The following is a 27,025-nucleotide window of genomic DNA, read 5'->3' as shown; positions in this document are numbered from 1 at the left end:
GAAAGGAGAATTGAAATTTAAAAATACTCAGAATAGCACAATTTGCAGAAGACACCAAGATTTGTACAGTGCCATTGGTTATATTCCCTTTTTTCCATTAGTTATGTTCCTTTTTGGGTTGTTTTTAACACCCTGCACTCCCCATACCCCCAAACCAGGGGGATCACCCCATTTCTGTTCTGCAGAGGGGAAGTGGCTCCACACTCACTTCATTAATTAAGATCCTTTCAGTGACTCCACCTTTCCAAGTGGGGGGTTCTGAGTTACCACCCAATAAACAGAGCAGCCACTTCCTTTAAAAAGGCCAAGTGTTTATTTTTGTAGGGAATAAAAATACCTGCAATCCAAGAGAGACTCCATGGGACAAACAGACACAATTCTCCTCTAGACAAGATCAGCTTCAAGCAGTGCAGGAACTGAAGTGCCCCACAGAGCTCTCAGGGCACAAACTGGGGCTCATCCCCCACAAATGTCCCCCAGCAGTGACACAGACACAAACAGCCACAGGGACATTCCCAGCCAGCACTAGACACAGTTTTAGGGACATTCCTACAAGGATCAGGTTCGGGATGCCAAGGAAAATCCAGCCAGAGGATGGGATCCAGTGCTGAGTTACTCCAGTAGTTTCTGCTCCATTAAAGAGATGGAAATACAGAAATGATATAAAAACAACCCCTTGGTCCTGCCCTGCTCCTGCAGCTCCCAGGGGGTCACATTCATTAATGTCATTAGCAAACCTGCCCTAATGATGGCCCACCTGGCTGCCTGGTCCCAAGCACAGGCTTTACCATCCCCTCCTTCCTCAGCTAATTAATCAAGTGCTGGGTGATAATTAAACATAAATAGGACATGCAGAGCAGGTTCTTCCCCCAGGGAATGGCTGGATGTGCATGAGGGAAGGATGGAAACCAGGAATAGCTGGGAGAGGTCCCTATAAAAACAACCCCAGCCAGAGCAGAGGGGTGGGAGGAGAGGAAAAGCCCTTTGGAATGCTCCTGGCCACTCCTGGGTACCCAGCACTGCATCCTGCCAAGGATGAAGGAGCCTCAACAGGAGTTCTTCCCCTTCCAAGGCTTTTCCTGGGGCTGCCTCAGCTTTGGGAGCACCTCTGAGGGCTCTCTGCTCCCAGAGGTGATGGAAACAACACCCCAGGGCTGCTCCACACCAGCATTCCCACCTGGAGATCCTGTGGGGCTCTGGGCACCTTCAGCTCCTGCCAAATCCCACCCTGCAGGGCTGGAGAAGCTTCCTGAAGGTCCCCAGCTCCCTCCAAGCCCAGCCAGGATGGCTCTGGATCAGAGCAGGTGGATTTTTACTCCAAGGAATTAACTTGGAAAGGCAATCACTAAGCACAAGAACAGACCGAGGCAGACCTAAAAGCTTGTACAAACTGCTTTTCCTCACCCCTAAAGAGGCCATGGAGAACTAAAACTATGGACAACCCAATTATTCCCACTTTTTCCCTGCAGAGCAAACAGCACCAATTGGATTTTCTCTCCCACAGGTGACAACAACAGCAGAAGAAAACCCCAATTTAGAAATCCACAGAACAAAGTTCACATTTAAGACATTTCAAATGAAGCTCCACCAGTCCCTCTTGTGCTTCAGAGTAGGAGTTTTAACACAGAGTATGACAGGCCACTACAAGGTTACACCTGGTTGTAGCACAGGAGACACTGGGAAAAGGCAGGAAGGCATGGAATGTCCTGGAGAAGCCATGGAATGTCCTGGAGAAGCCATGGAATGTCCTGGAGAGGCAGGAGCAGCTCCAGAAAAGGGAGAGTTTTCCACAAGCAGAGCCCATCTGCAGCAAATCAGATCTCTCCTCCCTCCCAGTTCTCCCAGTGACAGGAATCCAAATGGAAAGAACTGCACTGCTCCAAATAAAAGCAGGATTTCTGACCTCACAAAGCACAGCTGCTCCCCTAGGAATCAATCAGGTGCAGGAACTTTCCCCAGCAGCAGCAGCAGCAGCAGATTCCCAATTGCAGTAACAGCTCCTCCATTCCTTCCACACTTCCAGGGAGCAGAGGATGCTCCAGGGGCAGCAAACACAGATCTCCTGGGCAGCAGAGGATGCTCCAGGGGCAGCAAACACAGATTTTCTGGGCAGCAGAGGATGCTCCAGGGGCAGCAAACACAGATCTCCTGGGCAGCAGAGGATGCTCCAGGGTAGGGAACACAGATTTCCTGGGCAGCAGAGGATGCTCCAGGGTAGGGAGCACAGATTTCCTGGGCAGCAGAGGATGCTCCAGGGTAGGGAACACAGATTTCCTGGGCAGCAGAGGATGCTCCAGGGGCAGCAAACACAGATTTCCTGGGCAGCAGAGGATGCTCCAGGGTAGGGAACACTCCTTTCCTGGGCAGCAGATCCCAGCTGAGCTCAGGACACTGCAGAGCTCTGAGCTGCTCCTCATTTCTGCTCTTCAAACAGCCCAAAGCTGCCACCAAAACCAAAAAGCTTCTCCTTCATTGGTTTTCAAACCATGGGCTCGTGGAAAAAGAGGAAACCCTGGAATCTTTTCCAGCCCCTAAATTCCAGCATCAGCATGAAAGGCTTTTGATACACTGCAGCCTCTGCCTGAGCCTGCACACATGAAATCCAAGAGGTTTAGAAGACATTAATTTTTGGGTTTGGCTCTGTTTTGCCACTGGAGTTAAAAGCAGCAAGATTACTCCAAGCTTACAACACTGAATAACCTGGTGGTGGTTGTACACACTTGTAGTAACATTGGAGTTTTGTGGAGACAACCTTTTTATGAACAAGGAAAGGTTATTAAACTCCTCCAATGGCAATTCCAAAGGCAAAGCACCATACAAACATTTCCAGGAGCCTTCTGCAAGCTGGATTTGTACAATAATTAACCAATGACACCTTTAAGTCCCTCAGTCGTCAATCAAAACCCTCTCCAGTTTTAGATCTCTAATGAAAATTAGAGAATTTATTAAAGATATTCAAAGAACTGATGATCCATAGAATAACTGCTCCTAAGAAGTGCCTGTCTTGGCTTCATGCCCCATTTTCTCTCAGATTTGGGGATGGATGTTGCCCATTACCCCTGGAAAGAAAAGACAGGGCTGATCCATCAGTCACACCTGGGTCAGTATTTCCAGTGTTCCATTTTTAATCAATCACTCTCCTAGCACCCACTCCTTCTTTAACAACTTTATTCAAGTCTGAAAACCCTCAATACTAAAAATCTTCCTCTTTGCCATTCCAGGCAGTGGAGAAACTCTGTGCTCTCTTTTTCCCTGGATCTTTCATGTGCTTTATAAAATAGGTATTTTCTTACCCAGAACAGCCACTCAGGGAGCTTTGGGTTGGGTTTTGGACACTGGATCTACCCAGTGATTTCACCAAGGGTTAAAAGCACATGAGCAGACTTATTGCACTTTATTGCACTTTCTGCTGTTACAATGGAATGTTTCTGCTTTCACTGGAGAGTGGGAAGGCTCAAATATTTTCAGTTGGCTTCCAAACTTTTTATGAAAGAGAAAATCTGATTTAAAAACTTGATGGCAGCACCCAATTGAAACAACAGCTTGAGAAGAGGGCAGAGCAGCATCCTGAACAAAGCTGCACAGGGGGACTCTGTGCAATCCAGCACAGAACAAGGACAGTGGCACAGCTTTCTGGGGAGGGGAATCCTCCAAGCTCCCAAGGCCTCACCACGATCTCAGAAATGTCCTCAGGCCTTGACCTTGATAAGCAGCACCCTGAGCTTATCAGGAACACTGGCTGCTCCCAGGGCTGAGCTACAAACCCCTGGGTTTAGCCACCAGCCCTGGAATCTGATTTTTCTTGCCTGAGTAACAAGGCAAGGGGAACATTTTTGTTATTGACCTTTCAGAGGAAGATATTGACCCAAATTGCAGCCAGGCTGGAAAGCGACTCTGATAAAAGCAACTCTCTATAAACAGGGAACTGCAGGGGAATTTTCCCCAGGGATACACCTGGACCTGGTCCTTGGGGCTGTGCCAGAGCCAAAGCACTGGGAATGCTGCTCTCCTGGAGGATGGAGTACTTTGGATTTGTGAGTTCAGCCTCTAAGGAGCTCCTGTTGTGCTTACAGGGAATTCTACATAAACCCCGTGTTCAGTTCCTTACCTGCTGATTCTCTGCTCTTGAGTTCAAGTGCTGCCACTGATTCTCTGATCCCAGGGAACCTTTAGGCCTGAACTGTTGATAATTCCAGGGCTCAGTCTGGGAGGATGCTCCACTCTGAACCCTGTGACTCAACAGGAGAATCTCCCTCATTTCATTTCATTCCATTTCCTCCTGACCCTTGTCCATCCCCAGCCTCCACGCTGGTTGATTGTAGTTTTAGATTGCCTGATTTTCTATTTTAGTTTTTCTCTGTGTGCTTTAACCATTTAATAAGTAACAAAGTCAACCTTGCAAATGAATTTGGTCACACTTTTTTATATCAAACCTGCTTTTGCTGATGCCTCTCCCAAGGATTCTTTGGGTGACCTTCAAGCACTCATTTGTGACACCCAATCCCTGGGAGAGAAGTCCTTGCTTCTTCTGTTTCTTCCCAAGTTCACTGCCATGAGATACTGTTCATGAGACAGACAAAACATCCCTAAAGTTCCTGGAATCTGAACATTCCCTAGAATGACTCAGCAAGTGATTTTATCATTTCAGGCCCCATTTCAATACCAGAACACAGCCCCAGCTGTAACTGCTGTCTCATCAATGATTCCACCTTGGAACAGAGTTACTCTCTTGCTTCAGTTTAAACAAGATCATAAAATAAGAGAGAAAAATTCCACATAAATGTTCTGCTGCCTTTCCTCATTTCCAATCCTCCCTCTTATCACAAATCCATGTGTTATGGGCTGGCTCTGCACTCCCAAAGCTGGCTCTTCAAGAGGTCAGCTTGGAAAAAGCTGCTGAACTCAGAGGAACAACAAAAACCCTGGAGAAGCTGCAGCAGAAGGAAACCTCTCACAAACACTGACTACAGACAGGACCAAGAGCACACTGCAAACTCCAGCACAAAACCTGCAGTGGCCTGGCTGGACATGGACACAGTCTCAGAGAAGGCACAGGGGGTTTGGTTTTGTGTAACAAATATGCATAGGAAACAAAACATGAATCAGTTCTGCTACAAGGCAAGGGTCCATGCAGAGATTCATTCACAGCTAAGAAAAGTTGGGGGGTTTTTATCATTTGAAGACAGACTGAAATTTTTTCTTGTTTTAAGATGACCTTGGACCACCACTGAGAACAGAGGGATTTGCATCCTTCCTCCTGCAGTTACTGCCCAGCTCCTCATGGAATTGGCAAGATTTCTTCCAGCCTCAAACAGCAGAGCTGGCAGGCAGCCCTAACCCTCAGAAATGCACGTGTTGCCACTGAAAGCCAAGTTCCCAGGAATGCCAGGCAGGCTCCTGGCAGCTCTGCATCACCTGAGCTGCAGGAGGTGTCCCCCAGCAGCTGCTCCCCAGCCCTGCACACCCCTACTCACACTCAGCTGCAAATGGGGGCTGCAGCAGCTCCCCAGAGCTTCTCCCAGCAGCTCCCAGAGCTCATCCTTGGTGCTGAGCCTGCCCGTCCTCCCTGGAGGCTCCGAGATCCTGGGGCTGGGCTGGGCTCTCCTTGTGCTTCTGCTGCCCCAGGGAGGGGCCATTGCTCAGCACAGGGGCTGCTCCCTCTGCACAGTCCTGAGGAGGAGTTGGGGCTTTGGCAGCAGCAGCTCCCGCCTTGGGTGAGGTGCAGCCTTTGCTGGGCAAGGGGCCGTCCAGGATAGGGAGTTTCTGCACAAATGAAAAGGCACAAAACCAAATAATTAATACCTAGATGCCAGAGAGGGACAAAAACCAGGTGTCAACACAACAGCCCTGTGGCAGTGCCTCTTTTCCAGCTCTGAAATCCAGCACTGAAGTAGCTGGACACGAATCCTCAAATGCCTGACACAAACATCAGAAATACCTGGACACAGATCTGCCATGTCTGACACAAACATCAATGTTTAACCAATAAAGCTGAAGTTTTCAGCATTCACATTACCCAGCAACGGGCACTGATGTTCTTCTCACTGGTAGATTTTAAAAATTGTGTTTTCATTTCTCTGGGGATACTTGGGGGATTTTATCCCAACGAGGTCTGTCAGTGAGCCCTCATTTTCACCCAGCTGCTTGGTTCATGTGGTTTGATTCATGTGCCATTTACACTGCCTTGGTGTCAGCACCTCCTGACCTCAGCCCAAGGATTCTGGCAGGGCCCTGGAGAAGAGGGACAGAACAAAGCTCCAGCACCTCGAAATAGCACAAACATCAGTCATTGTCAGGAGCTCTAAATGATATCCAAGGCACAGAGTATCCATGTTGGGAGCAAAGTAAGGATGGCATTTACTGTGAAATGAAGGGCTGACTTGGATCCTGGCCCTACAACAGGGGATGGCAAAAAAATCCCCAACAAAACAACTCCACTCACATTTTTAAACTAAAATTTCAACAGGATTCTTTTTCCTAGGGGAGATATAAAGAGGTAGTTTTACTTACATTATTTTTAGACCTGTTTAATGAATTTGCATGAATTGTCAGTATATTTATCTGATTTGATTTTATATGATGAGAAGAGGGGAAATAAGTGCCAATATTTAAATATTTATATATGTATAATTTTATCATATATATATTTATAATATACATGCTTATAATATATAGTATATTTAATGGCCAATATTTATATATTTATATTATTATTTTATATATCTTTATACAATATATTTATATAATATATTTCTAGCATATATATAATGTAAAATTTAATGGCCAACATTTATATATTTATATAATATATATGTATTCTTTTATACAATATATTTATATAATACATGTGTATTTTGTATATTTAATGGCCAATATTTACAAATTTGTAATATTATTTTATAAAATATATTTATAATACATAATACATTTAATTATATTTTTATATAATATATATTTGTATAAAATATAGGTACAATTTCTATATTTAATGGCCAGTATTTATATATTTATATAATACGGTTTTATACAATTTATTGATAATATATTTAATGCTATTTTAATATAACACGTATTTATATATAATACATGTACAATTTCTATATTTAATGGCCAGTATTTATATATTTATATAATACGGTTTTATACAATTTATTGATAATATATTTAATTCTATTTTTATATAACACGTATTTATATATAATACATGTACAATTTCTATATTTAATGGCCAGTATTTATATATTTATATAATACGGTTTTATACAATTTATTGATAATATATTTAATTCTATTTTTATATAACACGTATTTATATATAATACATGTACAATTTCTATATTTAATGGCCAGTATTTATATATTTATATAATACGGTTTTATACAATTTATTGATAATATATTTAATTCTATTTTTATATAACACGTATTTATATATAATACATGTACAATTTCTATATTTAATGGCCAGTATTTATATATTTATATAATACGGTTTTATACAATTTATTGATAATATATTTAATTCTATTTTTATATAACACGTATTTATATATAATACATATGTATTTTGTATATTTAATGGCCAGTATTTATATATTTATATAATACGGTTTTATACAATTTATTGATAATATATTTAATTCTATTTTTATATAACATATATTTATATATATTACATGTACAATTTATATATTTAATGGCCAATATTTATATAATATGATTTTATACAATTTATTGATAATATATTTAATTATGTTTTTACATAACATATTTATATATAATACATGTGTATTTTGTATATTTAATGGCCAGTATTTATATATTTATATAATATGATTTTATACAATTTATTGATAATATATTTAATTATGTTTTTACATAACATATTTATATATAATACATGTGTATTTTGTATATTTAATGGCCAGTATTTATATATTTCTATTACATATATGTATAATTTAATACAGTATATTTATTTACTATATTTTCATTACATATTTCTATTCTATATATATTTATATATAATATACACAATATATTTACATTACACATGTACAATTTCTATATTTAATGGCCAGTATTTATCTATTTCTATTACACATATGTATAATTTAATACAGTATATTTATTTACTATATTTTCATTACATATTTCTATTATATATATATTTATATATAATATATACAATATATTTATATTCTACAATTTCTACATTTAATGGCCAATATTTCTCTGTTTCTATCACAATATTTCTCTGAGAAGGCCAATATTGCTGTCAGTTCCCCCTTCCAAGCCCCTGTGGCTCACGTTTTCCAGCTGGGCTGCGCTGTCCTCCAGGCTGACGCTGTGGCTCAGGCAGCTCAGCAGCTGCTCCAGCACGCTCTGCTTGGGGTGCATGCCCTTGTCAAAACGGTTGTACATCCCACACCAGAACCTCAAAAACAGCCACAAACAGCAGTTAGGGCCTCAGCTGGACATGACTGCCAACAAATAGATGCTGGTTAATATTTGTAATAAATTGAGATTAGGAATTAATTTGAAAACCTGCCACAGCATTGGATTATTAAATTCCGCAGCAATGGGGAACTTTTCTTCAAGTTAAAAAATCTGGAACTAAATATTAGAATAGGATGAAAATAGCAGATTTATTGGAAGCTTGGGCAGCTTATCTTCCACTCCTTAGTTTGCCCTGATGCCTCAGTCATTTTTATATTTTTCAGATTCTGTGCTGCTTTAGTGTGTGGATCTGGTTGCATATGAGGGGATGGTGAGCTCTGTGCACAGAGCAGGGAGACAAAACAATTCCTGCTCCAGCTGGGGACCAAGGACAAATGATCCAAATCTCAGCCCAAGAGCACAAACACCGTGGGCTGAGAGAGAAAAACAAGCAGGGTGGGACTGCAGGGGCTAAAGCTGGAATTGGACAATGAATTCCAGAACTGATAAAAGTGAGAGACCCCATGACCAGTCAAGGATTTTTGTGACCATTTTGGTTCATCTTGGGTGCAGCCCTGGCTGGGCTCTTGTGCTGCCCAAGGTGCATCCATTGAGGCCTTTTAATAAATCCCTGCCTTATTCTGTATCTCTGTCCAGCCTCTGTTCTAGGGCAGCCATCACAAAGCATCAGCCCAACCTCCCAACTTTCATTTGCACACACAGCACTTAAAATCTCATTTTCATCTCCCTCTCTCTCAGCAGGGCCCAGGAGTGAAGCAGGAACAAAGCTGGGAACAATCCTGAACTGGGCACCAAAATTCTTGCTTGAAAGACTTCCTTAATATACATTAAAAAGGAGGAAAAGAGGAACTGTTTCAAACACTTCAGTGTGACAGAGCAAGCAGTCAGGGGGTGCATGTGGTTCTGTCTGAAGTTCTGCTTTTCCTTGCCTTTCCCCACCCTCTTTTCTCAACACCAAATTACAAATATTATTTTAAATTACAGCATCTGGATTTATTTTACCTTTGCACTGCTCCTCTTAGCTTATGCCTGAGGAATGGAGGAGAAAGGTAAAACAAACCAAGCTAATCAGTGCAAATTTATTTGATTTAACATGAGTTATTAATGAAAGAAACGTCCCCCTCCTTCCCCTTCTTAGCTGAGCCACTTACTGGAAACTGAAAGGTAGAGTGTTTGGTTGAAGCTCTTTGTAAGCTGTAAATCCTCTGTACAAAGGATTTCTCAACTCCTGCTTCCTCTGCAAGAGGAAAGGCCACAGGGAATGGGTCTTCTCAAAGATTCTGGCAAGTACAAAGAACATCTGATCACTAAAAAAAGCAGCAAGTGGATTAATAACTGCAGCTGTTGGGAGCAGAATTAGATTAAGGCAGCTAAGAATTGTTTTTATGTTGGATGTGATAGATTTCATAAGCACTGGATATTAAAATGGACACTCTCCTGTCCAGAAGGGATATCTGCAAGTTATTGTTGTGCTCCAAACCAAACCACATTTTTAGGGATATAATTCATATTCTTTCCTCCCGTTTGGTTAAGGGTAGCATCCCCTTGATAAATGGTTATATTCCACATCTCCAGTTGCATAAAACACACCCTTTTGCAGCCATGCCAGGGGATGTGTGGCCTGCTGGCTCCAGGAGCCCCCAGCTCACCTGAGCTCCTCCCTCTCCCTGTGGCAGGTGCCCAGGAAGTTGCCAAACTGGCAGGAGTAGACGTGGTCATGGATCTCCAGCAGGAAGCGCTCGCTGAACTCGAAGGAGCAGGGGAACTGCTGCATCAGCTGCCACACACACTCCACAAACTGTGTGAACACAGGGGACACCTCCTTGGGGTCCCCATCCAGGTGACCACACCTACAGAGGTGCAAAAAGCAGAATAAATCCTCTGTCACCCACCACAAAATGTCCCCTCGCCATCAGTTTTCTTCCAGGTCAGGTTTATGCTTTGATCTTGGGAAAGCGGCTGAGATGCTGTCCCAGGGATTTACCAGAATTACCAGGTCTGGCTGGAGCACTATGGATGGGACACAGCGGGGTCACCATCCCTAGAAGTGCTCAACAGATGTGTGGATGTGGCATTTGGGGCCATGGGTTAGTGCTGGTGCTGGTGCTGGCTGAACTTGATGATCTTGGAAGTCTTTTCCAGCCTTCATGGTTCTGTGATTCCATGATTAGCACTCCTCAGATAATAGAATTTGCAGGTAGGAAAACATGCAGAGTTCAAACCATGACTTTGTAAAGAATAAAAGCACAGTGATGATATAACTTAGCAGTTATTATGACTTAGCCTTAGCAGACTCTGGCTCTGTGTCACCAATGCCAATATTTTCCCAATGTTTTCTCCTTTTAATTTCAATTTTTCAAGGCATCCCCTAAACCTGCAGACAGTTTTGGTTTCACTCCCCACCCAGAGGAATGTGCCCCTCTCACCTGTGTGAGAACTTGTGGCCCATTGCAATCCACTCCTTTTCTATCAGGACCTGCAGGTTCAAAGCAGAGATTAAGAAAAGAGCATTAATTTGGTTAAAAAAGCAAAATGAAACCTTTGATGTTAAAACCTAAAAAGCTGACAACCTGCTGACCCTATTGCTATGAATATATCCCCAGAAATCAATGGGAACAGGAATTGTGATTTATAGATTATCCAGTTACCAAGGCAATGGCCCTGCTGGAATCAGAACTCATTTCAAAACTATCATTTTGAAGGTGTTTCTGAGTTTTTAAAATCATAATATATAAATATATTGAGTTCAAAGAATGAACAGCTTAATATTGTACTGTGCTATTTAATTTAGAAAAGAGTGTTGTGATATTCAGCAAAATAAATCAGCAAGTGGAGTTCAACAAATGTTTAACAGACAAAAAGAAATATATGAAGTACAGCTGTGTAATGAGTTCAGGATGAATCAGAACAACTGTGTGGCATTTTTAAAAGAGATGCCCATAGTTATAGGAAATGATAACTGTTATAATCTGTTTTCCTTAAAATAAGATAAAATAATCTATTTTCCTTACAGATAAATAAGATAATCTGTTTACCTTACAGATGAACATGATAAAATAATCTGTTTTCCTTACAGATATCTCACAAGGAACCACCTGACTGAAGCTGCATCTATCATTACTTTGCTGGAACATATTTAAAGATAATTCCTGCTATCATCATCCAGATTAAGAGGAGGAAGGCAAAAACTCACAGCAGAGTTCTTAGAAAACTTCATTTAAATTGCTTTTTGAATTTTTCCATTCCTTGCACTGCTGATTAATTAATTTAGGAATAAGCCCATGTCAGGGGACTTGTGCCCACAAACCATGAGGACAGACAGGGATGTGTCTCTGTCACTGCTCCTGAGTGAAATCCTGTTCTGAGTTCATGCAGGATTGTTCAGGGACAAAAACCAGGCAGATGTTTCATGTGCTGATGTTAAAAGACTGCAGTATAATCCAGAAACAAAAATAGAAACAATAAAACCAGCATGGAATGCAAAGAAACAGTCCTGACACTGGAAAAGGCAAAATCTGCATTGTTCTGATTTCAGGGAATCCTTCAAGGAGCTCTCCTGAGACAGAGCAGCTCTTCAGGTATGTAACCAGAGATGAATGGAAAGAAACATCACAAACTGCCCTGAATTCATGCAGGGTTGGCTGCAAATTAAGAAAGAGCCTACACTAAAGGCAAACAGCCAAATGAAAATGAAATGCTTTAAAAAAGGTGTGAAATGATGCAGATTTGACTGATGGAGAGGGAACAGGGCTGAGTTCACCCAATTTCAAATCCCAGCAGATAAGAGACCTGCAGGACAAACTCTTCCAGCACTTTTTGGTGGATTGCTGCCAGAGCTGCATCCTTTGCTGAGATGTCTCATTAGTGGCTCCCATGTAGACATTGCAGGAAACAAGGATTTGAGAATTGTCAATCAGCAGCTGCTGTGCTGCTCACAGCGATTCCAGCTCATTACAGAACCAAAGCTGCTTTATGTAGGTCACCCATACATGTCCCAGGAAATGGCCTGAGCCCTTCCCCAGGGCCTGCTGGCACTGGAAGTGCAGCATGTCCTTACCATGAAGCCTTTGAAGGTCCTGTAGAAGGGGTCCAGGAGGAGGCTGGCCAGGGAGCAGACCTGGGCTGTGCGGTCCCAGCCATCGGAGCAGTGCACCAGCACGCTGGCCCTCTCCTCCCTCACAGCCTGCAGGGACACAGCACAGGGCTCAGGGAAAGGCTGTCCCCCACCTGCACCACCCCAAAACCCTGGGCCATCTCTCCTGTGGCCTGTGGAAACGCACCAGCCCATCAAGAGAAGCCCCAGCTAGAGCAAAGGCTGCAGCAGGCTGCTGAAAAACAGCCCCCGTTGTCACAGACATCTTTAATGAAAAATCCTTTCCTTAGCATTTTTCCTCCTGAGAAGCTGAGAGGCCTCAGGAACAAAATGTACCCAATGGTTATCTGCTGCTGTGGAATGCAACAGGTGCATCTGGGATTGGGCTCATGGGGTTGTTTCTCATTAATGGCCAATCAGTCAGCTGGCTCAGACTCTCTGTCTGAGCCACAAGCCTTTGTTATCATTCCTTCTTTTGCTATTCTGAGCTAGCCTTGTGATGAAATCCTTTCTTCTATTCTTTTAGTATAGTTTTAATATATATCAAAAAAGAATAAATCAGCATTCTGAAACATGGAGTCAGATCCTCGTCTCTTCCCTCATCCTCAGATCCCTGTGAACACAGTCACGCCCTGTGATCTCTGGAAGGCCAAGGATTGCCAGGCTCTTCCTCTGAGGAAAAAATTTGGTGGATGAGTAAAAAACAGTTGGACACCCAGGGATCAGAACTTCAAGATAAATTAGAGGAGTTGATGCCAGCTTCCTCCTATCCCATCACCTTCTGCCACTTAGGGCAGGAGAGAAACAAACGTTTCTTGCTCGTGATGTGGGCAAATTGTGAGAGACAACCAACATTTACTACTCACTCCTCTGACCACACACTTCCTGCACACCCTGTACCACTCCTGAGTGACTTCCTTCCTTCCTTCTGCCCGACCTGCAAAGCCACCAGCTCTGCAGAAATGAGGACTGTGTTGAATAATCAAAATCAGTGTCCACATCACATCAAACCAGGAGAAAATAAACCAGTGAAAACAATCCCTCAACTCAAGCAGAGCAGTGGGTGAATAACGAGCACAGGGTTAGGAGTTGTTTGCACTGCTATATAGAAAGGTTTATAAAGGTAATTTATTCACAGTTTGTGATCTTCTGTTTCACATGAGCTCTAAAAAAGCCCTGGTACAATACATGACAGAGGACCTGTATTTGCCCAGCAGCTGCATGACCCAACATCTTTGGAGAGATTAAACCAATCTGAACAACACCTCCTCCTCAGAGCCACCTTCCCACCCCAGCAGCAGTCTCCAACAGAGCAGGAGGCACTTGGGACTGCAGCTGGAGAGCAGCTTTACCTTGGCCAGGAAGACACCTGCATCCATGACAGCCTTGATGTGCCGTAACCAGCCCGAGTTCTCCAGCCCCGTCAGGAAATCGCTCATGGAGGGGGACTTCATCTCACACACTGGGAGCACACACAGAGTCAGAACAGCACCCCCTGCACCTCCTCATTATCCCCCTGAAAATTTAAAGTGCTTGCAGCAATAGCCTGTCTAAAGGACACACTAATGGTTTTGTATCTAGAATTTGTAACTAAAAAATCGCTGGTTTTGTGAGAATTTGAGGCTCTGGAAATTTCCTCCTGCTCTTTGTTTAAAGGGTAACTCATTATTTATTCAGCTGTGGTTTTTCCAGTAAAGAGCTGTTGCTTCACTCTAAATTACCATCACATCTACCATCACTCACTGACTTCTCAAAGATTTGAAGTTATTTCTCTCTAATTTAGAGGCAGAAATAACAAATCTAACCTTGAAGGCAACTCAGCTGCCCTAATGAAACCCAGCACAGAAAACACTTAGAGTAATAAAGTTCAGAACACTCCACAAGCCCCAGTGAATGAGATTTTATCACTGCTGGAGAAGAACATGGGAGCAAACAAGTTTTTATTCTGCCTTTTCTCCCACCACAAAATAAATCTGTCAGGAAGAGGCAACTGAGGACTCAGAGCTGTGATCAGGCCACTCTTTTGGGTGGGAACAGCCCCATTTGTGTCCAAGGTCACCATGGATCCTGCAGGGCCACCTGGGAGCACCAATTACCCAACTACTTTGGAAAACAGATGAGCATTATGGTGCTTACTAAAATATTAAACTCCTATTTTGGAGGACAGCACTTGAATTGCACAATTGTCCAAAATTCTATTGATGAAACTCTGGGTCTCATTACCCTCTGGATCCCCAATCTCAGGTGACTCTTTTGCCCTGCTTTGCATTCCTCCCTATGATCACAATGAGCTTAATTACTCTGCATTTTCATATATTTATATATTAAAACATTCATTTAATACATTGTAGAAGAGTTTGGTTAAAAGGAATCAGAAGTAAATGAAAAGTTAGAACCAAGTATGTATGAGACTCAAGTCTTTGGAAGAGCATGCATTCCAACTCAGAAATACTGTTAATAATCCAAATAGAGCAAACCCCAAAAAGCATTTCTGAACAACCTCTGTTGGTTTTCCTTCAATAAGTCAGGAAGCAACAATGAGACTGTCTTAGCTGTAAAATGCAATATTTCTCTAACCTTTTTCTATTCATTTAGCACATTCACCAAGGAATGCTTTTAGTATTAGTTGCTATTTTTAAACCACTTTAAAACCAAGCACAAGAACAAAGAACATGTCAAGCAGGAAAGCATTTTAACAGCATTAATACTCTCAGTCACCTGAATGCAGCAAACAAAGCAAGATGCTGACTTTGCTTCCATCAGAACACGTTTGTGCACAGAATATTTGGATGTTTGGCAGGAAGTTCTGTCCAGAGGGGTAAGAAAGACAAAGCCCTCCAGGGCTGTACCCACCTTCCAGCAGTTTCTGCAGGCTGCTCCTCATCACATGGATGTTCTCTATGCCAATGAATTTAAAACGAATGTTTTCATAATTATCTTCATTCTCATAGCCCTTCCCAGCAGCTCTGTTGGCCATGGCATTCAACTGGCAAATTCAAGGAGCAGAAGAGAAAAGAAAGAGAAAAATCACAACAAAATTCAGAGGCTGTTTTGCAAGTCATTTTTTCTTTTGTTTAAATCTCCCAGAAAATGTACTGGACAAAGCTGTTCCTCAGCTGTACTTCCCCACCTCCCAGACAGTTCTTTCAGCTGTTTCATTAAAATTACTGCAGTTCATTAGTCAGAGGCTCATTAAAATCCTGCTTAGGGTAGTATAAACCCCCAGTTTCTGCTAGCAGAGACCTAACTGAGTTTACCTAAGGAAATTCAGAGACAGCCACAGGAAAGCAGAACTAGGAAAGGCATTTTTAACATTTTTACATACATGGTAGTAGAAATAGGAAGGGAATTTTCACAGACATACATGCACAGAGAAAATTAAACCACCTGAGGGAAACCCAGAAACATTGAAGTTGAGCAGAAAGAACAGAGCAACTGCAAGACAGAAGCAGAAAAGAAATCAGTTGCTTTAACCTTGCCCAAACCAGTTCAAGAGCTACCAGGACATCTCTGGTGCAGACAGAAAACAAAGCAGCTCAACCCCCCTGTATCAATTTGGGCAGCTCTTGGGAGAGAAGAGTCAGATATGGTGCAGACACCTTTAGAACTGTGAAATAACCCCAGTGCCTCAGTTCTGCCAGAATGGGACAGGTTGGCTTACAAGAAGTGTCACCAATTATAACTTCTCCCCTTGTCACCAAATGCTTTAGCACAAATTGCCACCAGCTATGGATTTCAGTGGCACATCTCTGCCACTGGCAGCTGTGTGTCCCAGGAGAAATGCACATATCACTGCAGAACAGGGATCTCCAGGGAATGTCACACTAAAAGCCAAAATACCCACTGGAGCAAGATGGGAAACACTCCCTGTTTTCCCCAAAAATACACTTTCTTTCTTGCCCTTGCCACAGTTTAACTAATCTTGTAGTTTATATAAAATAACTGCAAGATCTGAACAGTGGAGCAGGTTCTCAGAAAGCTCCATTTTCAGAAAGCTATGAAAACCCTTGTGTTCCAACTGGCTTCTAACAACACTTCTAATCCCTATGTTTACAGGAGAATCATTGGAATTGGTTTCTAAACTCAGTTTCTCAAGATGACAGTCATTAAAATTTGCGTTTTGCAAATAGTTCCTTTCAAATAAACCCTCAGCTCTCAAGTTCTAGCCCCAAATAGTGGGGCTGAGTTGTATTAAGCTCCATCATGAGTCTTATTTTTAAAAGGAAAAAAAAAGGGGAGGGATTGCTTTTCAGAGCTGCACTTCCTCCCAAATCTGCCAGTAGAAGCACTTCAGCCTTGTGGAACTGAATCCTGAGGCTTCTCTCCAACTCCACTTCCAGTTCTCTCCTTTATCCTTTAGGACTCTGCAGGAAAAAGCTTCACTGCCCCAGCCAGGGACCATCAGGCTCCATCAGGTCATCCTGAACACAAACCTCTGTCAGGACCCAGGACATTGCTCTGGCTGCCCTGGGGGACTCCAGACCCTGGCAGGGGCTCAGAGACCTTGGCACGGAGTCACAAACACCTGTGCCTTTGATTTTAGCCCATGGAAACAATAACCAACTTTGTGGGAAGAGTTACAAGCCACAAAAGTTTGAGTAGAATGTTAGTGAATTTGTCACAGGGAGAAAAAGTAGAATTTTGGGGATTTAGAATGGGGGTTCAGGAGGCAAGATGGAGGAATCTGGGCATGTCCTGTCTTTCTCCTTCTTCTTCTTAGCCTCCATCTTCTGCTGTGATGGTGGCACTTTTGGACTGGTTTAGAGCAGGGACAGACTGTCTAACATAGGGGATAGGTATTGGAAAATTATTGTAAATAAAGTACACAGAGTTTTTAGTATAAAAAAATAACACCACCCCAAGGGCAGTCAGGGTCCCTCAACCCAACCTGCTAGACAGACCTCAGAGGGTCAGAAAGACAATGTATTAGATAAGAGAAAATAAACAGCCTTGAGAATGAGAGCCCAGGAACCCTGTCTTCTTCTTTGGTCTCAGGGCTGGGAAAGAGACTTTCCAACACCTCAGGGCCATCTCAACACAAGAGACCTTGTCAAACCTCAAACCCAGGAGGCAAAAACCCTCAGGATCAACTTCACATTCCATCCGTACACCCTGGACCAGGAGCCCAATCCCACATTCCTGTGCAGGACTGACCGACCCAGGATTGTGACAGAATGAACTGGGAACAGCACTGCACATTCACAAGAGATTTAAAAGCAGCCCAGAGCCCATGGAGGTACCTTTGGCCTCGTGTCTACAACATACATGAAGGGGCAGCCGGGGTTGGCCTCTCGGATGGCCTGGAGCATCTGCTCATCCTCCAGGCAGCGCGCGCTGAACCCGGCCAGGGGCTGGCTGCAGCGGCACAGGGCAGCCTGCAACACACACAGACACACAGACAGACACACAGACACAGGGTGAGCCTGCTGCCAGTGCCCTGCTCCTCCCCCAGAGCCCCTGGGCTCAGCTTCAGCCTCTGTTCCTGCCCTTGGGCTCACAGCCTCAGCCTCTCCTCCTGCCCTTGGGCTCAGCTTCAGCCTCTCCTCCTGCCCTTGGACTCACAGCTTCAGCCTCTCCTCCTCCCCCAGAGCCCCTGGGCTCAGCTTCAGCCTCTGTTCCTGCCCTTGGACTCACAGCCTCAGCCTCTCCTCCTGCCCTTGGGTTCACAGCTTCAGCCTCTCCTCCTTTCCCTGGGCTCAGCTTCAGCCTCTCCTCCTGTCCCAGAGTCCCTGGGCTCAGCTTCAGCCTCCCCTCCTGCCCTTGGGCTCACAGCTTCAGCCTCTCCTCCTGCCCCTGGGCTCACAGCTTCAGCCTCTCCTCCTGCCCCACACCTCTCATAGTCACAGTTTAACTGCCCCCTGTGCTCCTTCTGAGCAGCTGCTGCTGCAGTGGACACACACTGGGAGGTTTCACAAGTGACAACTTTGGGGAACTTGCAGTAGTGAGGGTGAGGAGGCTCCACCTGCTCTGCCTGATGGTCACCACCCCAAATGTCAGCAGTTCATGGCATCCCAGAATGGCTGAGTGGAAAGGACCTTCAAACTATCTCATTCTGCCCCCTGCCATAGGCAGGGACCCCTTCCACTATCGCCAGGTGCTCCAGCCTGGCCTTGGGCACTGCCAGGGATCCAGGGGCAGCCCCAGCTGCTCTGGGCACCTGTGCCAGGGCCTGCTCACCCTCCCAGGAAACAATTCCTTCCCAATATCCCATCCATCCCTGCCCTCTGGCAGTTTAAAACCATTCCCACTTGCCCTGTCACTATGTTCCCATATAAAAGTCCCTCTCCCTCCTTTCCATGAGCCTCCAGAAAGTACTGGAAGGGAGCAATTTCTCATGTTTTCCATTTGGTTTCTATTCTAAACCATTCTTTTAAGTTTTTGTTCTCCGTTGCTGTTGGACATTCAGAGCAGCACAGGGTGTATTTTAAGGAAATTTCATTAGTTTCCAGCACAACTCCAGGCAGTGCCCAGGTCAAGGCACGCTTCCTCAGGAAAACAACAATTTGGCTGTGACTGAATTTTCCTAAGATCAGCATCTAAAACACTGCTGAGGCAGCAAAGTTACAAATTTACATTCTGGTCTTCAGTGGAAAAAAAAAAAAAATGAAACCTTCACTTATTCTGGACTAGTGGGGATTTATTTCAGGGTGGTTCTTCCTCTTCAATACTAAGAAAATCCAGCCAAGTCAACATATAACTTGGTAAAACATTATTCAATATAGCTAAAGAGGAGATTAAAAAACCCCACATCAGAAGGAATTGCTGAAAGCTGATTAAGAAAAAATTCCCAACAGGAAGCTTGGAAAGTCTGTGCTTTTGGCAGGGCTCTGGATGCATTCCAAGTATTTGCCTTCAGCTCATTCTGTGACTCAGAATGAAAGCCATTAAGAGAAGCACAGTTCTCAAAGGCCTCAAATCTAATAATTATCTTATTCTTTCCTTCCATTAGAAGGAAACTGGACAAAAAGGAGAGCCCTCACTCCCCCCAGGCAGCAGGCAGTGAAGCACTAACGTTGTTTTCCTTGTACAAGTAAGAAAGCACCGGAATCCGCCCTCGGCTCCTGAACCTTGAACTTCCCATCACCACGGCCTTGGTGGCAGCTCGAGGCACCACGATCTCAGGAGGGTATGTGCTGCAAACCTGAGGGAGAACAGAGCAAAAAAAAACCAGATATTGCTCCTGAGCACTTCAAAATTCATGAAAAATTCATCCTTAGCTTATTAGGTTACGAGGTGTTCAGGAAAAGAATGCAGGAAACAGTCAACTCTGCAGCTGAACCTAAAAACTGGACTGCACAAAGCAGCTTCAAAGAAGTTCCTTAAATGCAGAAATGTCATGGAAGTTTCTAAATTAGAGTTACAGAAGGGACATTAAAGCCATGCCACCCCCTGCAATGGGTAGGGACACATTCCACTATCCCAGGGTGCTCCAAAGCCCTCTCCAGCCTGGCCTTGGGCACTGCCAAAGATCCAGGGGAAGCCCCAGCTGCTCTGGGAATTCTATTGCAGAGTTTGCCCACCCTCACAGCCAAGAACTCCTTTCCACAAAAGAGAAATTAACTCTATTTTAAAAGTTTTCTCTAAATGTTATGCAACTTGGAAATCACTTCCAGCACTCAGGTGGAATCCTCAGAGAGCAGCTTCATCCTTTCTCCTCAAACAAGCACAGTCTGTGCAGCATGGACTTCAAAGATAAGTTGCTCTCCAAGCCTGGCTTTACATCTGGCTTGACAACTCTAAAACAGGCTGCAAACCATGAGGAAACTCTAAAGCACCTGAGAGTTCCACTGCAGCAAGCAAAGCCTCTGAGTGATTACTGATTTGAGAGGCCACAGCAGCTACTGGAAACAGCACCTCTCACATCAGAGCTCAGTTCAGTGCCCCCCCAGGCACAGGCAGGTAAAACTGGCAGCCACCTCTGACAGCACAGGCTTGTATTTCTTCAATCCAGAGCTTCAAGTAAAGAAAGTTACCAGGGAAAGAGATTCAGGGTTACAAATATCTTGGTGTCTTCCTTGAAGTTGCTTGCCTTGCTTTTCAACAGCCAGGTCTGACTGCACACAGCCCCAGAGGAAATAAAAAGGGAAATAATGTGGAGCAGGATTTTGAACAAGCTTGCTGACAAATGCTTTTGTTTCATGTTGTTTAGATCCAAGTTGGCCTTTCAGGGAAAATAACAGCAGCAGGCAGCTCAGACTGAAATGACAGAGAGCCCTTAGGTAGGAGAAGATCCAACTGAGAAAGCAAAACAGGCTCTGTTTTCCACTGCTGTTTTTCCCTTCCTCCCTTCCCTAGTCCCTTCTCTACTCTGCCTCATTTCCCACCAATCCAAACTGCTGCCATTTCCTTCTCTCCTCCACATCTGTCACCAGCCAGGTGGGACAGGCTTTGGAAATACCAAAAGCAGCTCAGGGTTCTTGAGGCTTTGCCTAACAGATGGGTTGACATTTCTGCAGAAAAACAAAGCTCTGCTCCCTTGCCAGGGGGATCAAACACAACAAGGTGACTCTCCTGGAGCATCACCATCTGCAACTCCCCAGCAAGATGATTGCTTTGACTCAGACCAAGCGAGCTCCTTCCTGCCCAGAGGCAGCAGCAGGGCTGTCATTAATAACACCAAGGAGATGGTGCAGGGGATGGCTGCTCTGGGCAGGAATTACCTCATAGTCCTTGTTAATATCCGTTATCTCCCAGGAGTCGTTGGGGATCCCCATGCGCTGGTAATCCAGTTTCAGATCAATCAGTTTCCAGCCCATCTCCCGGCTCTCTTTGGACATTTTAGGGTTGTAAGAGAAAGCATAAAGTTCTTCAGGTTTCACTGGGGAGGAGAAAGAAAAAAATCAACGAGTTAGAGATGCAAAGACACCCATGGAGGCCAAAGCTTCTGGAAATCAATTATTGAATGCTCCTCTTTAGCACTCAAAATATTTAAGACATCTCAACTTTTATAGATTTTTGGTTTGGGATAGTACCAAGTGCTGAAATTCATCCTGAAATCCTCAGGAATTTCCAATACTCAGTTTCCAAATGCAGGGAGATACATTAATTCTAACAAAGTGTTTTAACCCAAGTTGGTAGATATAATTTTTCCTAAACCAATGATTTCCTCCTGAATTCACTGTAGTAAGCATGTTAGATGGGATTTATATCATCACCACTAAAACATGGACTAAAAGATCTGTTTTCTGTGGAGGGTTCATACAACAGCTCCTGCACACCTGTAAGGTCATTGCTGAGCAACAAATTCTGAGACTGGAAGACATGAGGGATGTCTGGAATATTGCTGTCAGCCCAACAAAGGCTTCAGGCTGCCTCTGACAAGTGCCCGTTTACCATCCCAACCTCCTTCCCTCTCTTCACAAAATGCAAATCCAACCAATAATTCATCCAGCTGATTCCCAAGGCAGCTCCAGAGACAGAGGGAAACCTGTCAGAGGCTGATAAAGCAGCAGGGTACTGAGCAGGTAACCCAGAGCTGTCCATCACATGTGTGCAAGTAACCAGCAATGACGTGCTCTGCCAGAAATCCATGAAGGGAGCACACCCAGACATCTTAAAACAACAAAAATGTGCTGTTACAAACAAGGAGAAGAGAAAGAGCATTTACACAGTTAAGTAGAGACCAAAGGAAACTGGTGTGAGCCCCTGCAGCGCCAGCTCCCACGCTTCAGGCTCTACCCAGACATCCAATTTTCAAACCTCAAAAACCAGTGACAGCTTTTAAATATAACACCACAAACCTGCCAGCTACAGCATCAGAGGCAGAACTTCAGAGCTAAAAAAACTCCAAAGAGCACAAGAGGGTTCTAGGAGTAGACACAGGCCTTAATATCAAATTAAAAACCATCTAAACTGGGCAAAGCCCATTTCTCCTACAGCATTTCCAGCCCAGCCCTGTGTGAAGGCCAGCAAGAAGCTGCCTGGTGCCATTAGTTCCCCTCCCTCAGCCTGGTGACACCATCACAAATTGCAACTACAAATGACATCCTTGAAATAACACAACTCCAAAATGGGTTCCAGCATCCCAAAAGCAGAGGCTGCCAGAGGCAGAAGCCATGTAGGAGCCCAGTGGAATGCTGTCCTGCAAGAAAAGCCTGAAGATTCATCCATGCTGGAATAAAAAGCTGGAGCTAGAAGAGAGCACAGGCTTTTGAGGGTGTCTGGCTCACACTGCAAGAGTGACTCCAAGTCAGGGCAGGGTGAAGCACAGGATTCACTGAGCAAACACTGCAGAGCAGCCTAACCACACTGCTGGAAACACAGCCAAGATGCCAAACTGTGGGATTGGGGAATTCTGTGAATGCCTGGATCAGCTGGAAAGGGCAGAACTGCACACAGCCAACAGCTGGGTGACACAAGGGGCTGGCAGTGGCCAGGTCTGGGATATGAACTTTGCACAGCTCTCCAGAAGTTCCTCATGGGAGACCATGTCACTCCCACTGCCAGAGAGTGACAAAATCACAGAGAGGTTTGGGTTGCAACAGCTCATCCAGTGCCACCCCTGCAGGGACACCTTCCACTGTCCCAGGCTGCTCCAACCTGGCCTTGGAACTTCCAGGGATCCAGGGGCAGCCCCAGCTGCTCTGGGCACCCTGTGCCAGGGCCTGCCCACCCCCACAGGGAAGGATTCCTTCCCAGTTTCCCACCTAACCCTGCTCTGTCAGTGGGAATCCATCCCCTCTTGTCCTGTCACCCCAGGCTCCTGTGAACAATCTCTCTCCATCCTCCTTGGCTCCCAAGACTGTGTTTAGTTTGGAAGCAATGTCCTGCTCCACAGAGCTCAGCTCCCTGAGCCCTGCCATTGTCCCTGCTGCTGGATGCTGATTGTGACCCCACTCCTCCCTCCCAAACCCAGCAGAGCTTTCCCAGGGCTCAGCTTGGAGCATTCCAGAGATTCCCAGGACACATTCCCAACGCCAGCACCTGGCTGGGAGAGCTTGAGCAGGGAGGTGAACACCTCGTGGCAGTCCCTCTCCTGCCCAATCACAAAATGAGCCACGTGGAAGTTCTTGCAGTGGATGAGCAGGGGGTACCCAGCTGTGGTCAGGGGCAGCTTCTCCACGCTGGAGATGTGGTGGTGCAGGATCTGGAGAAAAGGGAATAAACATCATTTGTCACTGATAAAGCTGTGAGCAGTGCAAGCAGATAGGAAACCTCTGTAATACAATCAGCTGTTGGTGCTTCCTGCAGCCAAGGAGCAGCAGGAAATGAGTTTGTGACATCAAACATAAACTGCACCCAAAACCCTGGGAACTAAAGCAGGACTGAAAAAACACAGATTTACATAAATTGCTTTCAGAGACAGATGTGCAGCTCAGGTTACCTGATGCACTTTGCTTTGCTTTCACCTCCACATGAAACACATTCTGTCATTCCCATTTCACTTTAGAATTAACAAAACAGGCTCATTTCAGGATAAATCTGCACTTCTAAAAGCTGCAAATTCACTCCTAGTGGTCTTGTATATTGAGTTTTAAATAGGAAATTACAGAAGTTTTTTACATTCCTTGAACTGACACTAATTCCATAAGTGAACTCTATCAAGTCACGTCACCATTGTGCTCATTTCCTTCCAAACCAGCTGTTTCTGGGAAGCATTTGGGATCAAAATGCTCTAAAAGACCACTATGGCTCTGGAATTCCCAAATCTGCTCCTTCTGGAAATGAGAGCATTAAGTTCCAGGACAAGGGGGAATGGCTTCCCACTGCCAGAGGGCAGGGATAGATGGGATATTGGGAATTAGGAATTGTTCCCTGGCAGGGTGGGGAGGTGCCCAGAGCAGCTGGGGCTGCCCCTGGATCCCTGGCAGTGCCCAAGACCAGGCTGGACAGTGGGGCTGGGAGCAGCTGGGACAGTGGAGGGTGTCCCTGCAGGGGTGGAAAGGGACAATCCTTCAATTCTCTCCCCACCAATCCATCCTGTGACCTGAAGCAGCTTTCCCAGGTGTGTTTGCAGCCCACCATACCCATGTTTCCTTCCTGACTTCAGCAGAGGCATCCACGTAGATGAGGTGTGTGGCTGTCAGGTACAGGGTCCCGCTCGCTGCCTTCCTGCTGGCGTAGCGATCCAGCAGCTTCACGTTTTCCACCTGCAGCAGGAACACACCATGAGAGCACCACAGAATCCCAGCATTGCTGAGGCTGGAAAAGCCCTCTGGGATCATGGAGTCCAGCCTGTGCCTAATTCCCACCTTGTCACCCAGCACACATCCAGTTGTTCCTTGGACACCCCAGGAATGGGGACTCCACACCTCTCTGGCAGCCCCTTCCAAGGAGAAATTCCTCCAGCTCTGATGGAAGCACTGCCTAAATACATGTTGAGCTCCATTCTTTCAACTTCTAATACACAGCTCATGAAGCAAGACAGAAAAACACAAGGTCTTAAGTCCCCCCTGCAGCACCAAGCCAGCCTTGCACCATAAACTCAAATTATTTCTCCATGAATTAAAGCCATAAAGGTTAAGCAAACAGCCGTGGTTCAGCACCAGCAAACCCTAACAGGATTACTGGACTTGTAGCCAAGATGATCCCAGTTTGTTACTGTGTGAAGCTGCAGAAATAACAAGACAAAGAACTGCAGAGGAAAGACTTGCCTGGGCTCAGGGTGATCAACATGTTGCTCTGAAAGGAACAGCCCTCTCCAGTCTGACCTCCCACTGCTCATTCCCTGTTAGTAGCTACTTCTTGTAATTCACTTCCTGGCCTCCAAGTGTATTTCACAAACCACACCAAGCTAATTAATAAAAAACATCTTTAAAGAACTCAGCACAGACATAATAAAATATGTTACAGCACCGGATTGATTTTTTCCTGGCCTATTTGCCGCCTAATGAATGCAGATGGAATTCTTCTTTCGCCATTAAGCAGAAATAATAGGAAAAAATAATTGGATGGACAATGAAAACAAATGTTTTAGCAGTAAATGATAGATCAGTTCTGGGTATTGAATGTGCGAGCTTCCATATGTCTCAAGTGCAAATGGAACAATCTCAGCAGATAAATTGGAGAGCTGAGGCCTGGGCTCGGTGTCCTTTTAGCAGGTTTGATTTTCAGCAGATATAACTATCAAATACAATATTGCCCTTTTCAGGGCACTACAGACATGCAGCACCAGCGGAGCACCTCAGAGCAGGGGGTGAGGAGCATCCCCAAACTAATGTTCTACAGAATAAAACGAGTAACAATAACCTTCATTGCAGCGAAGGAGAAAACGAAATTATCAACTGCTGCCTGAATAAATGCAATTCCTTTTAGCACAGCATTCCCGTAGCTCCTGTTTGACTTAATTCAACGGGGAAAAAAAAAAAAGAAAAGCACCCTTTGGTTCCTTCCTTGGGACTGAGAGGAACCTCCGCGCTTTGACAGAAAGGAAACATCCCGGAATCGTCCCCAAACCACTGCAACCAAAGCGGGGCTCTGCCCAGCACTGCAACCCCCTCCCCACAGAGCGCCGGAGCCACCAACACCGGGGGACCGCGGCTGCGACCCCCCCACCCGCAGCCGCGAGGGCCGTTCCGTGGCGGGGGAGTGAGGACGGCGGAGGGAGCGGCGGCGGGGAGCGGGCCGGGGCCGCGGGCGGCGGGGTTACCTTGGGGGTGCTGATGTGCTCCATGGCCGCCCGGCCCCGCCGTGAGGGGCAGCCCCGCCGCCATCAGGGCGCGCGCGCCCCGCCCCGCCCAGCCCCGCCTGCCTCGCGAGAGCCGCGCGCCAGCGCCGCCATCTCGGCTGAGGGCAGCGCCCGGAGAGCGGGAAACGGGCTCGGAGAGTACGGGATGCACCCGGAGAGCACGGGATGCACCCGGAGAGCACGGGGTGCGCCCCGACCTGCTGCCCTGAGCCCTCGGGGTGCGGCCGGAGCTCCCGGGGTGTGCCCGGAGCCCTCGGGTTGTGCCCGGAGCCCTCGGGTTGTGCCCGGAGCCCTCGGGATGTGCCCGGAGCCCTCGGGATGTGCCCGGAACTCCCGGGATGTGCCTGGAACTCCCGGGATGTGCCCGGAGCCCTCGGGATGTGCCCGGAACTCCCGGGATGTGCCCGGGGCCCTCGGGATGTGCCTGGAACTCCCGGGCTGTGCCCGGAACTCCCGGGATGTGCCCGGAGTCCTCGGGATGTGCCCGGAGTCCTCGGGATGTGCCCGGAACTCCCGGGATGTGCCCGGAGCCCTCGGGATGTGCCCGGAGCCCTCGGGATGTGCCCGGAGCCCTCGGGATGTGCCTGGAACTCCCGGGCTGTGCCCAGAGCCCCCGGGAGCCCCCTCATCCTCATCTCCATCCTATCCTCATCTCCATCCTGCTGCAGTCCCACTCTCTCCCCGTATCTTTTCCCCTCCCAGCACCGGCGATCGCGAAGCTCTCAGGGAATATTTCAGGAAAAAACACCTTCTTCCCCCCCCCTCAAAGCATGCGGCCATCAGCTGTGCCGTCTGGGTGAGCAGCAGGCTGACAGCATCCTCCCCTGGAGAAAGGGGTTGCAGGC

The 27,025-nt window shown here is 45.7% G+C and overlaps 1 protein-coding gene across 2 annotated transcripts; it reads right to left on the bottom strand.

Annotated features, from left to right (window-relative positions):
* Positions 1 to 294: 294 nt before the first annotated feature.
* On the bottom strand, positions 295 to 26,218 carry MTMR8 (myotubularin related protein 8). Of its 2 annotated transcripts, XM_066559386.1 has the most exons (14): positions 26,142 to 26,218; positions 24,520 to 24,642; positions 23,477 to 23,639; positions 21,214 to 21,371; positions 19,566 to 19,694; positions 17,794 to 17,928; positions 15,407 to 15,539; positions 13,906 to 14,015; positions 12,518 to 12,643; positions 10,887 to 10,936; positions 10,110 to 10,310; positions 9,612 to 9,740; positions 8,311 to 8,437; positions 295 to 5,763 (listed from the first exon to the last, which is right to left on the bottom strand). In XM_066559386.1, the coding sequence occupies exons 1-14, from the start codon at positions 26,163 to 26,165 to the stop codon at positions 5,536 to 5,538; spliced, it is 1,836 nt and encodes a 611-aa protein (XP_066415483.1). In that variant the 5' UTR covers positions 26,166 to 26,218; the 3' UTR covers positions 295 to 5,535. The 2 variants fall into 2 exon arrangements, with proteins under 2 accessions (XP_066415483.1, XP_066415484.1); XM_066559387.1 differs by lacking the exons at positions 23,477 to 23,639; positions 26,142 to 26,218 and having other exon boundaries at positions 24,520 to 24,597.
* Between the last annotated feature and the right edge of the window lie 807 nt (positions 26,219 to 27,025).

This window comes from Molothrus aeneus, chromosome 14 (genome assembly GCF_037042795.1).
Source record: "Molothrus aeneus isolate 106 chromosome 14, BPBGC_Maene_1.0, whole genome shotgun sequence".
Taxonomy (NCBI): domain Eukaryota; kingdom Metazoa; phylum Chordata; class Aves; order Passeriformes; family Icteridae; genus Molothrus; species Molothrus aeneus.
The sequence above is the reverse complement of the archived record's forward strand: the minus strand, read 5'-3'. Positions and strand labels throughout refer to the sequence as shown.